This window comes from Parasteatoda tepidariorum, chromosome 4 (genome assembly GCF_043381705.1).
Source record: "Parasteatoda tepidariorum isolate YZ-2023 chromosome 4, CAS_Ptep_4.0, whole genome shotgun sequence".
Lineage (NCBI taxonomy): Eukaryota > Metazoa > Arthropoda > Arachnida > Araneae > Theridiidae > Parasteatoda > Parasteatoda tepidariorum.
The window spans coordinates 97153763-97170716 of record NC_092207.1 but is presented as its reverse complement, the minus strand read 5'-3'; the positions used below and the strand labels follow the sequence as shown (position 1 = coordinate 97170716).

Genomic DNA, 16954 nt, shown 5'->3' with positions numbered 1-16954 from the left:
TTTCCTTAAATTTTGAAAAAATAATTTTTTAGAAAGAAAGAATATATTTCTTTAATATACATTTATGTTATTATAAATAAAAAAAAACTAATATACTTATACAGTTTTATAAGTTGAATCATACTAAACTTGACAAAAAATATAGAAAATAAATAAAGAATTGGCTTCAATTCGTTATGGTCTTTAATTTGAAGCAACATAACCTTTCATAAAAAAACGTCTGAAACACAAATTGAGTTTTACGTGTGCATTGTAAGTGCTTCTAAAAAATGCAATTTTAAAGAGACAAAAAAGATTTGCAAGTATATGTTTTGCTAATAACTTGAAGTCTTTCTTAAAAATAGTTAATTTTTTTATATTTATACGATAATCAAAATCTATTTTGAAGTTAAGTTTTTTATCCATATAAGGGAGTATCCCCATTACTTGATGTTAAAGTACAAAAAATAAAATTTTAAATCTTAGTTTTTTACAAGTAAACAGTTTCTCTTAATGTTCTTAATTATTAACAAAAAAGAATTTGATTTAATTTTCATTTATTTAGTATTAATAAATCATAAACTTATCTTTAAGTTTAAATTTGAATACTCTTGTTCTCTATACTATTACTCAGCTTTTTTGTCTGTCCCTGCATTAAGTGTAAATATCGAAATATATCAACTTTTGTTTTTTATGTTATAAATCTCTTTATAGGACAACAAAGTGCGTTAACTGTAAACGAATAACTAAAAACTAATAAAAAATTTAATTCGGAGAATCAAAACTAACTTTACAGAAATGTAAACAGCAAAACAAAGAGTTCTTGTCCCAAACTATCATCAATGGCTTTGCTCCTTTCGTTTAAAACAAAAAGTTTCAGGAAATAATGTGTTTAGAGACTAATTTAAAAATACCTAAACAACAGATTAAGGTAGCAAAATAATAATAAAAAATCCAAGAAGAATTTGCAAATTCCTTTAGATAAACTTAGAATAATTAAAATCAATAGCACTAGAGCTGCACAATGGGCTATTGGCGACGGTCTGGGAAACATCCCGGAGGATGATCCGAAGACATGCCATCACAATTTTGATCCTACGTGGAGGGTATGGCACCCCCGCTTCGGTAGTCCGACGACCTGTTGACCGAGCTGCACTGAGAAAGAAAGGTATGGTTAAAACTACCATGACAACCAATTTGTCACGTTTTCTGAAAGAATGTAATGTTCTCTGAATTGTTCTTTCTTTCTACTCGACAAAGGTTAAGCCTTAATTGAGCACACAAGCCTGAAAACGTATTTAATTTCAATAAAGCAATCCTAAAGAATTTGTGAGTATACAAATTTCTAGGAATGGCTGAACTAGATCAGCATCTTAAATGTTACATATCAGGCTATCCCAGCAGACTAAATTGGAAGTGTAGAGGTCGCGAGTTCGAATCCCACCACAAAATTCGATGCATTTATCTATTGTTGCTTATATGTATGCTGGTTGATGATTCCAAAGGTCGGATTTTAGTCCCTTTTTAAGTAGAAGAAAAAATAGCTCAAGATAGGGAAGGGCATCACAAATATATATCCTGGATTAAGGTGGAATTCGAATCTATGCACTTTTGTAATATTCTTCTCTAATTTGAGCAATGTGTTGAAGCCTCCGAGGCCGAGCGGTATCACCAGGAGCACGCTATGAAAGCCATTTGTTCGGTTACATTTATTTTTCAGTTCTGTATTTCTTACTAATGTATTGTAATTAAAACTACAGTTTTGAAAATCAGAAATTTTGATGAACCATTATCATAACGAGTTGTTAAGCGTGGAGGTAGCGGGTTCGAATCCCGCCGTAACCCTGGATGTATTCTTTGTGATGTCTTTNCCATGTGTAATTTCTTGAGTTATCGCGATTTTTGTGAATTTTCCTTAATTTATGATAACCAGTGTAGTTTAAGATATCACAAAAATTTTCAGTTTAATAACCTCTATTTTCTTACTAAACACTTTGCTAGGCTAGTTGTTTTCATTTCCATGTAAGATGTAAGCCCACATTTATAAGCTAATATTTTAAAACTGTTAAGTCCCGCAGTGGACTGATCGTTAAGACACGGTTCCCAGCAGATCACCGAAGTCAAGCATCACTGGCTGCGGTCTGTGTGCGGGTGGGTGACCACTTGGATCAGTCTGCGTAGGGACCGAAGGTGTGCGGTAGTGGTCTTCGTTAAACTGTGCTACCGTAAAGTGCTCGACTTCGCGCGCAGGTCGTCGGGCTACCGAAGCGGGGGTGCCATTCCCTCCGCAGAGGATCAAAATTGTGATGGCATGTCTTCGGATCATCCTCCAGGCTGTTTCCCAGACCGTCGCCAATAGCCCATTGTTCAGCCCTAGTGCGACGTAAATTAACAACAACAACAACAAAACTGTAAAAAAATACGTGTAAGTATGGGACCTCCATGGCCGAGCGGTATTTCCCGCCTAACGCTGTGCAAAGCGTGGTAGCACGCTGGAATCCCCCCGTAACCATGGATGTATTCTTCGTGAAGTCCTTCTCTGAATTGTTCCATCTTTCTACTCGACAAAGGTTAAGCCTGAATTGAGCACACACGCCTGAAAACGTACTTAATTTCAATAAAGCAATACTAAAGAGTTTGTGAGTATACAAATTTCTAGGAATGACTGAACTAGATCAGTATCTTAAATGTTACACATCAGGCTATCCCAGCAGACTAAATTGGAAGTGTAGAGGTCACGAGTTCAAATCCCACCACAAAATTCGATGCATTTATCTATTGTTGCTTATATGTATGTTGGTTGTATGATGATTCCAAAGGTCGGATTTTAATCCCTTTTTAAGTAGAAGAAAAGATAGCTCAAGATAGGAAAGGACATCACAAATATATATCCTCGATTAAGGTGGAATTCGAACTCTTTACTTCAATGTTATAATCTATGCAGTTTAGTAATATTCTTCTCTAATTTGAGCAATGTGTTGGAACCTCCGAGTCCGAGCGTTATCACCCGCCAAACCCTGCTCAAAGTGTGTTCGAAAAAGAAGTAGCGCGTTCGAATACCGCGCTTACCCTGGATGCATCTTAGTGCTGTCCTTCTCTGTATTGCGCTATCTGTTCTTCTACTTGACAAAGCTTTATAAGCCTTAATTAAGTACACAAGCCTGCAAATGAATGTTTTACCAATAAAGCTATCTGCTCTTCAGCTTGAGAAGCGCTTATAGAAAATCGTACTTTGTAACGAGGGCGTAAGCCTGCATATGTAAGTGTAACAATAAATAAATAAACAAATATTTGAAATAACGTTTATTAATTTAATGCTTATCTAATTCTCTTAATTACTTATTTTACAATGCCTGACTGGAGCAGACTCACCTTTCAAAGAATGGCTTGTCTTTTGTTAAAGTTAAGAATATTTTTTGTCCAGAAATGAGAAAAATGCACACAAATATCGAATCCGTTAAATCTACAGTTCAGAGAGTTTGGTGGAAGGACTGTACCCCTCAGTGATGGAGGCCCGATATTGTCTAGTTGTTTTACAAGAAATGAATTCCCGAGGCCTTCTTCCGTCATGTGGTATTTCTATTCTAGAAGATTTTTTTCGGATCGAATATGCTATCTTGCTGGGTGTATGCTCTTGCTGTCTTTCTCCAACACGTGCTATCTGTTTTTCAAATTGAAAAAAGTTAAGCCATTCAAGGAATAGCTTAACTTTGAATTGAAAAAGAAAACTGCAATTACATGTCAATAAATAAATAAATACAACTAAAACATGAAAGATGCATAAAACAGGCATCATAGCTAGAAATACTTGAATTTAAAATCTTTAAATCACTTGAACGCACCATTTAGGTTCATTTTCCTTCTGTTACAATAAAGAAATATAATATAATAATAAATAATTTACCGTCACTTAACTCTTATTAACCATTTAAATAAACCGCCATTTTATTCTTTAAAAAAGCCCATAGAAGTGAAAACAGACTATATGATTTTCTATTCTTCTATTTGGTATCAGACATAGACATCAAAATGTTAAAATTTCCAAATAAATGGGAAAATGAATGATAGTTCTGAAGAACATTTAAGCAATTTTGCCGTGATACTTTGGAGCACGCTAGGAAAACCATTTGTTCGGTTACATTTACTTTTCAGTTCTGTATTTCTTACTAACGTATCGTACTAACTTATTACTAACGTATTATTAACGTATTAGAACTACAGTTTTGAAAACCAGAAATTTTGATGAACCATTATCATAACGAGTATGATGATTTAGGCTGACTGCACTAAGATGTTTAGTTTTGGATACTTGTTTCAATCTGAATACTACATTTTATAAGACAAAGCATATGGTTGTCTTATAAAAGGTTGCTAACTCACCAGAATGTTACATGTCTCAAGATATTTAATAACAATATTTTACTAGACATAATGTAAAAAACAAATCTGTTAATTCACACAAATCAAGGAATATATTTTTAAAAGCAAAAGATATTTTTTAAAAAGGTAAATTCTTAAAAACTGCAGCATACATAAATAATATTTCATACTTAATTTTATCTTATATAAATTATGTTTTTACACTGTTATATATTATACAAATATGCCTTAACTAGTTTAACATTGTGTAAAATTGTTAACCTTAAAACTCATTAGATATTATTTGCAATTATCTCTTTTTAAATTTTTTTAAAGGATTTTCAAAGGAGCAATGTTTTGGCATATTATTATTAAAAAGATTACTGGAGAATTAATTAGAACATTTTTTTTCTTTTTTCATTTTAATGAAAAATTCTATAATATATTGAATTTATACTCTAGAGAACTTCAAATTTTTTTTGATGAATGATTGAAAAGTTAATTCTAAGGCAAAGTTGAATTATAAAAATTCTTTTCTCTATTGGGGAATTCCACTTCATTTTTTTTATCAAGCTTTTGACGTGGAAACGAAATTCTATATGCTGGTATGTCATTTGAAGAATTCTCTTTTGCCGGTTGTAAACTTGCTCAAAAGTGTTTATTCGTTGTAAAATGTCTTAAAAAAGAAATTGGAAAAGAAAAAGTATTTTTCCTTAGATTTTATAAACATATATGTCAGTTTTCACTTGATTTGTTATTTATAAACGTTACTTAAAAAGAAAAACTGGGATAACAAAAAATTACGTCTTTCTTTATTTTTAATATAATTTGCTATTAATAATATAAATGCATAAATAAGTTGGATTTGCTTAAAATCATATATTATTTCTTCAGGAGTTTTTATTTAAATTTCTTCATGTTCAAGCAAAGCTCATAATAATAATAATAATAATTTTGAAATTTATGTATTGAAATTTTTTTCAATTTATTAAGTATGGCTGAAAAAATTAATAACAATATTTTAAGTATAACATTTTGAGTAAAATAACCTTTTTAAGACATTTTTCTTTGATTATATTTTACGCTCAAAATAGCGGTTCATAATATCATAAAAATATTGCAGCGGATAATAATAAAATCATTTTACTCTAAAATGTTTCTACGTGCTTCTTGATGTTGTTTCAATCTAAACAAGGAGTTCCCTGTTGGATTCGGTGGAAGCATGTTGAATTTGAAGAAGAGCCTCAGAGCTCATATAAATCTTGATAGACTAAATTAAGCCTTACCTATTGAAACGCAGAGCTATAAGCGAAAGCATAGAGCACGCCCCACTTTACTATACTCAATACTCAATACTCAATTCTTGATATTAGTTCAACTGACATACATCTTTTACGTGTCTATTATAATACGCAAACTTCGTCCTTTTGCTTCGATTTTGACGTTATGGGTCTTGAAACATCACTCTGGGATGAGGCGGTCATTCTGTGAGGTCAGTATCTTTTTTTGGCTAGTTAAGGCCAGAATTTGTACTAGAAAAATTTCTCCCAGTTAAGGTCAGAATTTGATTTTTTCTTCTTATTTGCTGCCCTTTTTGTTGACTTTAAGTTCTTATAATAAGCAAGCAAAACACTATAAAATAACTACTTATTCAGTATCATGATCGTAGACAACTCATAATAGTCAACACTTACTACTGTCATTTTAGTGGCCTACTTAGTTTCTTTTTATATCAATTTCACATAATTTAGGGTTATACAAAAACGCATCAAGAGCGTAATTGTAAACGAAATAAATGTACTGTTGCATATAGATTGCAAAAATACTATTTCGGGGAAGTCGCTATAACATTCCATAAAGAGTTATATGCAGTTCTAATTACAATATTGCAATGCGTGATGCTAAACCTACACTGTAAAAATCTTTATCAAATTACATTAAGAAGCAATGGTACTCTGAGTGCAACATCCCAAAAAAGCTACTTTTTGTAAGCTTTTATACGGCAGTTTTAACAACAATAATTATTTAAATATACTGATTCAACGAATTTACAATAAATACCGTACTTTTCGCCCAAATTCCAGGTTCCAAAAACAAACAGTTCGAGATTTATGAGAAAGATGCATTACGAAACATATGCGTCAATAATCTTCATTTTCAAATTATTGATAAATTCACCCCAAAATAGTTAGTGTTATGAAAACTGTACAATTCACCAGTAGAAGTACTCAATTTTAATTCATTCTTTTGAAAGTAATGTTTTAACTTATAACCTAATTAAAATGTTCAACTGAGAAAACTTCAACTGAAACTATTAATCTAGTTCAATTAGCAATTTCAGTTGAATCGTTTTAATTTTCAAATATCTTTCTACGTGTCTCAGGTAATCAATACACTAAGACTATATAAGGTGCTTCAAACTGCGCGCGAAAGCTCAAACTTAGCTAAAATGACTTTCGAGGCTTAGCGAAAAATTTAATTATTAATTTTTATTTTAAATGTATGATATTTTTTATTTTTGTGTTATATACGCCATGTCAACGCAAATGTGGGCATATTCAATTTTTGTACAGACTTTCTTCTTCTTTCACATCTCTTGTTTAATTATTTTTGAAATCCGCCTGAAAAAAAAAACAATATTTTTATATGAATCTCATTTTCTTAATTTCCATTATTAATGCGAGTTTATTTAATATAAAACATATTTCATTGTTATATGAAACCGGTTTTTCACTTCCAATATGAGAATTGTATAAATAATTATTTACCAAAAGAACAATAATTATTTTCTATATATTATAAACCATATTAACATAAAAAATATAGCTCAAGTCATAAACTAAATTTGTTGTTAGATCGAGTCTATGAAAGATTAAAACATCTTAGATTATAATCACTATCTCTAAACTTTTTCTGCGGGAAAACCTTTCGAGCGTTTTATTTAGTGTGTGATCCCCTTTGTTATGTATCTTTCGTTAGGAGAGCAAGATAAAAGGATACTAATTATTAGCTAATGAAGGTAGCTTTTCACTCAGGTAGTTTGAACGATGGTATAATTAAGAGACATAATTATCACACTATCAAATAAACTAATAACAGATGTTTCTGCCTTACAATTTAATGGAAGTGAAATCGGAATATACATTTAAATTATTTACATTTTCTTTAACATAATTTAGAATTTAAAAAGTTTTTACATGCAGTCTAATGACAAACGAGCATTGAGAAAGAGAGTATGGTTGAAACTACCAGAATATGGAAAAATTCAGAGTGTTTCTGGCTCTATGAAACACCGAAAAGCTCGGTAATTTTTACCAAAGCTTTTCAATAAAAATATCAGCAAAATATATGTTTGAAATATGTTTTGGTAAAAATAGCAATAAAATATAGTTTTGTATGTGATGAAATTTGGCAATTTGGTAATTTTATCATGATACCTTAGAGTGTTAGATAAAGAGCCATTCATTTGATTCAATTTCCTTTTTAGTTTTGTATATTTACTAAATGTGTGGTACTAAAAACTATAATTTTGAAAACAAGAATTTTTGGTAAACTGATTACATATCAAAGAAAAAATTACCAAATAAATGATTTAAATTTCGCTTATTTTGATCTTATGAACAAAAGTTATGATTCTCTTATCAATGCTGTTATTACCATGCAGAACGGCAATTTCATCAAACTTTATTTTGTGCTTGTAAACTACGGAGCATGGTGCCTTACACAAAAAAATTAATTTAAATGACGAAGTGTGCATACATATTCATATAACTTATTAATTTCTTTTCAATTCGAGATATAGCATTTTAAAATCTTTAAATCTTTAGCTAAAAATGTTTTGAATTCATGAAAGTTTAGGAAAAATATATTTATAAAGCTGTGATAGAGAAAAACTATTATTTAAAGAATTAATATGTTATTTAGGTTGTGCTTACTTATTTTGGAGCTACTAAAGAATACAAAGAAGTAAGCAGTATTCATTGGCCAGGAGGAAGAATACCAAAAGACAAACCAAGATGTGGGTTTGATGGAAAAGATCCAGCCTGTTACAAGAGAGGTATATTACTAAAGAGATACTTCACAATATTTTATTAAATTTGAAAACATTTTAAGGTAAAGTAAAAATCTCTTCATGTCTTAGTTTGTGAATTTTAATGTATTCTTTCATAGTTATACAATTATTTTTTTCTTAACATTATCCATAGCTTTACGTGCTGTGAGAGGCACTAATAACACTCGCTTACTTTTTTAGAATTTTTTAACGCATCAAAGATGGTCCAATAATTTTCATTTATAATATACTTCAACTTCATTTTCTGTCACCTTAAAAAATGTTTCATATGCGCATTGTAATTTTCATTACTTTTCAAATGAATATATATTTTTTAATTATTGCAGGTTTAAAATTGCTGGAAATGTCACTCATAATTACTCTTTTTCTATTAATTGTGATTATAATAATTGGAGTTTTAACATACAGGTAAGTTATTGTCTCAACATTTATTCTCTATTTTAAATAACCACGTTTTCTTAATAAATATAACATTTATTAAAATTTAAAATTTTATTGTTTATAATTTTAAAAACTTGTTGAGTTTTCTTCAAAGATATATAATTATAATTGGTTTTTAAAATTTTGCTTTGTTTAGTATTGATATTAAAGAGAAAAAATATGAGAATTTCCAATACTCAAAGAAATTAGAAAATCACTTCTAACATAACCGTACCATGTCGAATAAATTTGAAAAAAAAACAAAACAACTCTCGTATAATGAATAAGTCTCTAAAATTTAGTTTAATTGTGATTATTTTATTCAGACACATTACTTATTTAAGGAAGGTGCCTGAAACCACAACGAGTTTTGCTAACAATTTATACTAAACTGAAAACAGTTAAAAGTAGTGAAAATATAAATTAAATTAACACATATATTTGCAAAAAATAATTGGCAATTTTTTAAAGGACAAAATGAAAGGAAAATTTATTCCTTACTCATTTCTGTGTTATTATAAATTATTTCAAAATATGTTTCTAACATATACTAGCATAAATTTTTTTACCATGAATATAGTAAAATAACAAAAATGCCAATTGCTTCGTTAGTTCTTTGAATTTGAATTGCGTTATTTTTTATTAAACCTGTGCTATTATATGCCAAGCTAATTAAAAAAAATGATTAAAAAATTCTCCATAAAATAAACAAATATCCAGTAAATGTTCTAACATTTTCCCATTTAATATTTAAGGTTTTAAGGCGTGTTTATTATGTCTTTTAAAATGGTTTTTCGGGTTTCTCACAGAGCTCTACATTATTATTTGCCATTGGTATGGAGGAGCATTTTCTAAACACTACAGATCATAATCTACAATCCAAAGGAATTCAAAACAAGTTTTAGTTTAATTAAAAATTTCCAATAAAAACTATAATCTTAAAAGTAAATAATTTTGTTTAAAATTTTTTTTTATTTAAAACACATGTTAATTTTTTTGTAATTTTAATCATTATTATTTAATACAAGTTATTATGAATTTTTGTTTCCTTACCCCTTCTAAATGAAACTGGTCGTAACTTGATATCGAAACAATCTATACCAAAACATATATATTTACCGAGAATAAGGAATCTATCTCACACGGTCATATAGAAAATAAATTTTAATATAAACGTGATTGGCCTGTTTAGATTTGTTTTTTAAAATAGTTGCTATCGAAAGAAAGAAAAAAATTGCTGTTACTCCGAAATATTCTTTGTATATTAAGGAATTTTGCTCTCGAATTAATTCCATTTTTAATTCCTCCTACAAGTTTTATTAACTACTATATTTTTTTCAGAAAGGTACTGAAGTTTGTGAATCAAACTATATCCAGTGAAACACAGTAGTGGTAAAACCGAAGAGGGCTCCGACATAAATATATTTATATTCTTTTGAATTTAATATACATTGATGTTACCACCAATATAAAGTTCAATCTATATGTTTCAAGACACAGATTTCTCATGGCACTCAGAAATAAATCGTATTCTACAAACGTGATCTGAATTCTCGATCACAAAAATCCTTACAAACTGACTCAGAAGGAATAGCAAATATAAGAAAATTATTAGTTGAAATATTTCATTTCATCCCTACAAGTTGCGGCATCAATTTAACTTTATTTAAGATTAATTTATATTTCTATTTTAGAAAAATTCGCCTAGAATCTAAATTGGCAAACATGTCTTGGCGTGTAAGGTGGGATGAAATAACATTCTTGAAGGACATGCGAAGTAGCTGCATGATGAGTCGTCTATCAATTTCAAGTGCTGTAAGTCAAAAATTTATGCGATTAAACTTTAAGTCATGTAGATAATATTTTTGAGAAATTATTTTTAAAACATAAAAAAGCATATATGAAATGTTTTAAGCCTGAATGTGCGTTTTTTTTTACTTTTCAGCCACATATAATTTATGAAGATTTGAGAATAACTGCTTTAATTATTTTTTGAAAATTCTTAACATTGTTTTTTTTTTAAACTTACGAGGAGCTGAAAATATTTGAAAATTTTAACAGTCATTTTATTATGATTTTTAAATAATTTCTCTGAAAAAATATGGTAAAATATCCGTGCTTTTGGGTTTAAGGAACACCAAAAAACTCGGTAATTTTTACCTAAACGTTTTGGTAATTATTTTGGAAATATTATCAATAAAATATGGTTTAACATTTTCTGGCAAAATTTGGTAAATGTAAAATTCGCTAGAGCATGGCATCAAAATCTTCTTTTCAGTTTAATTTACACTTTTTTTTTTACTAAATATATCATAATTAGGACAGGGCTATAAATCGATGTATCGCGACATATCTATTTAACGCCTGTATCAGCAGGCCGATACAACGACTTTCGTTCCAGGCGATGCATCAGAAATCAGATTTAAGCCGTCGAGTAAAGAAGACGAACGATATAGCGATATACGATATAGCGATATATGATATAGCGATATACGATATAGCGATATACGATATAGCGATATACGATATAGCGATATAGCAATATACGATATAGCGATACAAGAAACGCAAGGATCTCTTACGTTCCGATGCCAACTCGCGCTGGGGAAGACGATGTGCGTATCGTTATATTGAAACGGAATTGATTGATGAGTGGTAGAATCAGAATTCATTTTTGAGAACATATATCGTGATCTCGCACGTTCGTTTCCGCACCTCTTAGTTTTTTTTTCTTCTTTGTCGCGACTTGATATCGTTTCTTGTAGATTATTTTCAGTGGGACTGACTTAGCGATAGGCGTCGTTACCTTGTTCTGAACGTAATCTATTATTGAAAAGAATATATAAAGAAGTGTTTCTTAATTAATTAGGTAAATTTTTTTTTTTGAAACAAAACTTTCTTTTTTATTTTTAAATGTGAAAATTAATTTTGATATTATATGTTTAAGTATTATTTTACATTATTGAATTTATTACAAACGGAAATCTAATTTAAGGTGCCCATAAAGAATTAAATTAAAAAGTAATTAAATTTGTTAGGCTATTTTTTACTTTATTTTAATTTATTAAAAACTTTTTGGATAAAATAATAATTTAATGGGTTTTTATTACTGATTTTAAATTTATAAATCTTTAGTTGTTTTCATTTTTATAAATGAAATTATAACAAAACTTATTTTTCCTCTTTTGGATTGGGTCATAAGTCAATCAACTTCGTTTATTCAAAAAAATTAGTAATGTTTGCGACTTCTTTTTTTTAAAATCATTTAGCACTTCGTTCTATTAAAGAGTATAATCGTGTTTTTTTTAATTTAATTTTAATATTGTCAGTTGAATATACTATCGAATATCATAATTCTTTTGTTTTTATTTTTAAGAAATTAAACCTTACTTTGTTTTTTCGTTCAGAATTCGGTAATTATTCAATTTAACTTTATTATTTATGTGAAATAATAACGATAAAGAATAGTGTTCTTTTAAAAGTGTTTTTTTTTGTTTAATTTATTTAGCACTTTGTTTTAAGCATACAAATAATTTTTAACGAACTTATTTTTTAAATTTTGTTTCTATATTGTTAGGTAAATATATTGATACATTTCAATTTTATTTATTTTTTTATTATTTATTTTTAAACTAAGCAATCTTTCGTTATTTGCGCGATCATTTTTAGAGAATATAACATTAATATCTTTCTTAAGCAAAACATATACAACAAATTCATAAATTGATTTAAATCAATCTGAGTATGAAATTTTGATAGAAATCTGACTTTCTGCGCCTTACAAGTAAATGAATTTCTAAAATACTATATCGCGATATATCGCCATATCGCGATGCAAAACTGACGATGCATCACGATATAAAATTTCTTATATCGCCCAGTCCCAATCATAATAAGAACTATACTTTTTGAAAACTAGAAAAACTAGAATTTCTGGTAAACAGTTGTTATAAGAGAGGAAAAAGTACAAAATAAATGATTTAAATACTCAATAATTCGATTTTATAAGCAAAAATTATGTTTTTTTTTAAAATCTTTTTTTAAATAGAAATGTTATGTCTATACACTGCGGTAATTTAACCAGATTTTTTTTTCTCCGTGTAGAAATAATCCTATAGTTTGAAATCGATTTTATAAATTTTTATTTTAAATTACGTAAGATCTCATAAATTAAGATTCATATTTTTAAATTATATGACGTGTAGGGCAGACGTAATTGTTTTTCTAGCCTAATAAAAATCAAAGAAAACATAAAACCAAAAGAAATTAGGTTCAAATTTTCTGCAATGTCTTAAAAAATGGCTTTCTACACCTTGAACTATAATACGGTTCAAATTTCCTCCATCATTAATTAAGATGTTAAAATGAACCATGCTTTTCTCTAAGTTGAACCAGAGTTTCATGTTATAATGTTTCAAAACTACGGTTAACTACAGACACATAGTCCTTTTTTCGTTGCACCACTGGCCAGCCGAGAAATTTTTTTTTCGTTAAATCGAAAGGGGTAAAGGGAGCGAATAGCTTAATATTTCTAAAGTGGTGAAAAAATAAATAATATACTCTCTCAAAATTTTTGAAAAAGTTAAGTTTGATTTCAAACATTTATGTTTTGCTTGATGATGCCATTTCATTGTTAGACGCCATTTCTCTATTTCAAAGTGAAGCTATACAAAAATCGTGAATACCATTTTCCACCGCACATATTCGGGACCACAAGAGGCAGCATACACTGTTAGAATTTCCATTCTAAAATTATAGTGAAGTAACCGGCAGCAGTCTATTCATCCAATTAACCATAGTGTTTACGGTAAAGAACAATTTTTACCTTTACGGTTTTCAAACTGTTTAGAACTGTTAGAAAAACCACAAGTTCTTTTTAACCATTTACAAATAGTATGGTTTCAAAATCATAAAAAATAAATTTAACTTGGCATTATAGATAGTTTAGAAACTTTTATGGCGCAGCCACCTATGTATGAATGAGAGTAACAGATTCCAATAGCCAAAATTCAGTGCGGACACTGAAAACTCTCCATGTGTTCAAGAAAATGGAGGAAATTTTGTGGTGTCAGCGTTGATACTTGAACTATCGTTCTGTAAGTTATGAGATTGGCAGATTCGCCCTCTCGGCTATAGTATGTACCCATCTGCAATGAACTAAGTGGCTTCATTAGGTAGGAGTTAGGACTAGTTGGTGCAATAAAATTTTGGTTGTTTAACTGTATTATGTGAAAGCAGTAAATAAACGATTTTTCTCATTTGTATGGTTATTTAATTGGCTTGTTTAAATATGGTACAATAGCAATTCAGTAAATTAATTGTCATTTAACCATTTTTCCGAGACATATTTAAAAGTGTATTTAAGACATTTCAATGAAACATTTGAAAGCATCATTCATGCCACATTTTCTTTTGTTATAATTGAGGAATAATGTTCGAAGAATAAATAATTAGGAAATAAATGGAAATAAAGGATAATTCGGTTATAATTGAAAAACAAACAGTTAGAATTGATGACGTAATTAAAAATTACATTATCTAATTCCTATCAACAGAGTGCAGGTATTTGAAAAAATAACCATATCAGGAACCTTGGTATGGTATTTATTACTAAAATTTCTTTTATGACTACTTTAGAGCAGATATATAAAATATATTACAATGAAACGTAAATGTCATTATTTCAAAGAAAAAAATTACAAAAGAGATCAAGACGCTATGAAAATATTATATTTCCTTGATTCTTGAAGGAAAGAAGTAGCTTTTTGCATCTTTAAGCATTTGGATCTTTAATAATTTTTGGTTTAAGGGTAAAAGTATTTACTAGATAATTATAGAAAAGGAAGAGTTTTGAGAACGTACAGAAATCATGATGCAGTTTTTAAGCTAAAAAATGTTTGTTAAACACGAATAGGACATTTCAATACGGTCTAGAATTTTTGTAAATTTTTAAATACATATTAGACTTGCAAATAAAGCTTCAAATATTTTGAGATACCTTTGATAATTTCTGAATTTCAGATAAGAAATAACTAATAAAAAATTCAACTATTTTTATGCGTGAAAAACTATTATTTAATCTATCTAAAGTTTATGAAAAGTTAATGGAAATTTGTTGTCATAAATTATGTGTTTTAGATGTCGTCAAAGATGGAACATGGATGGGTTTGCTGGGAACCATCTTATCCTAATGTAAGTTGTCATTTGATATTTTCCATTTTTCTCTTTGAGGTAAACTATTTTAAGAAAACATTTTTTTTTGTTTTAATTACATTTTAATTTTTTGTTTTGTTGTTTACCGAAGTGAAATTCAAAATTTCATTATAGTTTTAATAATTTTGCTTTTTATGCAGTATTAATGTCTGCATGTATTTGCTCATGCAAAATTCTAAAAAAAAATTGAATAAAAAAATTTGGTAAAATTCGGAGAAAAAAAAATTCTGAATCAAATGTTTTGTGCTTAGTTTCTGAAATGATGCATGCAAAATTTGACTGATTTTTATCATGAGGTAAATGATAACAAAACCTTTTTATAGCTCCACACTCCAAAATATAACGCATCTCAAATTCTACTGATATTCTACTGAAAAAAATTTTTTTATTAATATTTTTTTTCTCAGGTTTTTAGTTAATAATTATAAAACTCAAATTTAATAGAAACTTAAGATTTTGTTTTTTAGGTTTAAAATTAAGAAATTCAAATTAGCTGAATCTATCTAATTTGATTAACACGGAATTCTCAGATGTAATTTATACAGGATGTGCTGTGTCTCTCAAATCACTGTACCAGAAGGCAAGAGTAATAAACAGCAATACCGGTTTGATGGCGGTAGGAAGCATATAGGAGTTTAAAAGTGATTATTAAAGCTACATTCAACCTCAAGTTTAACCGGTTTACATATTGGCTTCCTGCCTTGGATTAGACAGATTTTAATATTGCACTTTTCCAAGGTTAAATATTAATTTGAGGCACTCAATGTATTTCTTTTTCGCTTTTATTTGTATAAGGATTATAAAAAATAAAATATTAAATATAGGTTTTTTTTACGGAACACTGTCTCTTTGTATTATTCATAAACAATTGAAATTTTCAAAAATTTCTATAGAAACAACTATAAATAACATTTATAAAATGAAATATTTTTTGTAAATATGATTTTCTTGTCCTTCAGATTTCTTTCACTTGCTATGTTTGTGTTTGCTCAAAATGTTTGTGCTATCATGCATTACCAAAACTATCGGGTTAAAAAGGTTTTTAAAGCATTTTCTCGAAAAAAATGCATCTATGATATACGAATAAAAATTCACCTGCTGAGAAATTCGAAACTTATATTCGCTTCAATATTTTTTCTTAAACCCAAAAGAACATTACGTCTTCTGTTCAAAAAATCGCATGCATAATCTATTTTAAAAAGTCATCTTTCTAAACATGTAATTTCGAAATAAAATTTTTTCATTAGTTTATAAATATTTTGAAATAAAAAACGAAGAATAGCATTTAATCAAAATGTGCAACCATCTATTTCATTTATTTTTAATAAAAATAAATGTATTAATTTCGAGAAAAAGCAAATATTTAAAATTGGAAAGTTATAGTGAGATAAAGGTTATATTAAAATTAGCAAATTGAACTAAATAGACTGTATTGGAAGTCAGAAAAATAAAAATAAAAATCAGATATATTTATTAAATGTTAATGAAGTACACAAATTGAAAAACTGCATAAAAATTAAACTATTAGTTTAAGTATAAAAAAATNTAAAAAGCGATTGATTTTATTAAAGTACATAATATGATCTCCACGACACTTAATTAACATTTGGACACGATTCGGCATGGATTCCACTAATTTTTTACAGTCATTTATAATATTTGTGTCCTTGTACCACATATGAATTAACGCCGTGATTAGCTTCTCCATAGTTGCACAGTCCATATTTAATAGGTGATTCTTGCATATGGCCCAGAGATTCTCAATTGGGTTGATATCCGGAGAGTTCCCTGGCCATTCAAATGTCTCAATTTGATTCTCAGACATGAATTTCTTAACAATTTTGGACGTATGGCAAGGAGCTAAATCCTGTTGAAAAATCCCTGTTCCATCAGGGTATCGTTTCTTCAACT

The 16954-nt window shown here is 28.6% G+C and overlaps 1 protein-coding gene across 1 annotated transcript in view; it reads left to right on the top strand.

Moving 5' to 3' along the window:
• Positions 1–16954, top strand: part of LOC107451998 (atrial natriuretic peptide receptor 2-like) — a 75533-nt gene that overhangs the window by 26322 nt on the left and 32257 nt on the right. The window contains exons 6-9 of the mRNA XM_043042162.2: positions 8263–8395; positions 8737–8818; positions 10525–10645; positions 14969–15022. Of these exons, the coding sequence (XP_042898096.1) occupies positions 8263–8395; positions 8737–8818; positions 10525–10645; positions 14969–15022 (390 nt within the window). The remainder of the gene's footprint in view (positions 1–8262; positions 8396–8736; positions 8819–10524; positions 10646–14968; positions 15023–16954) is intronic.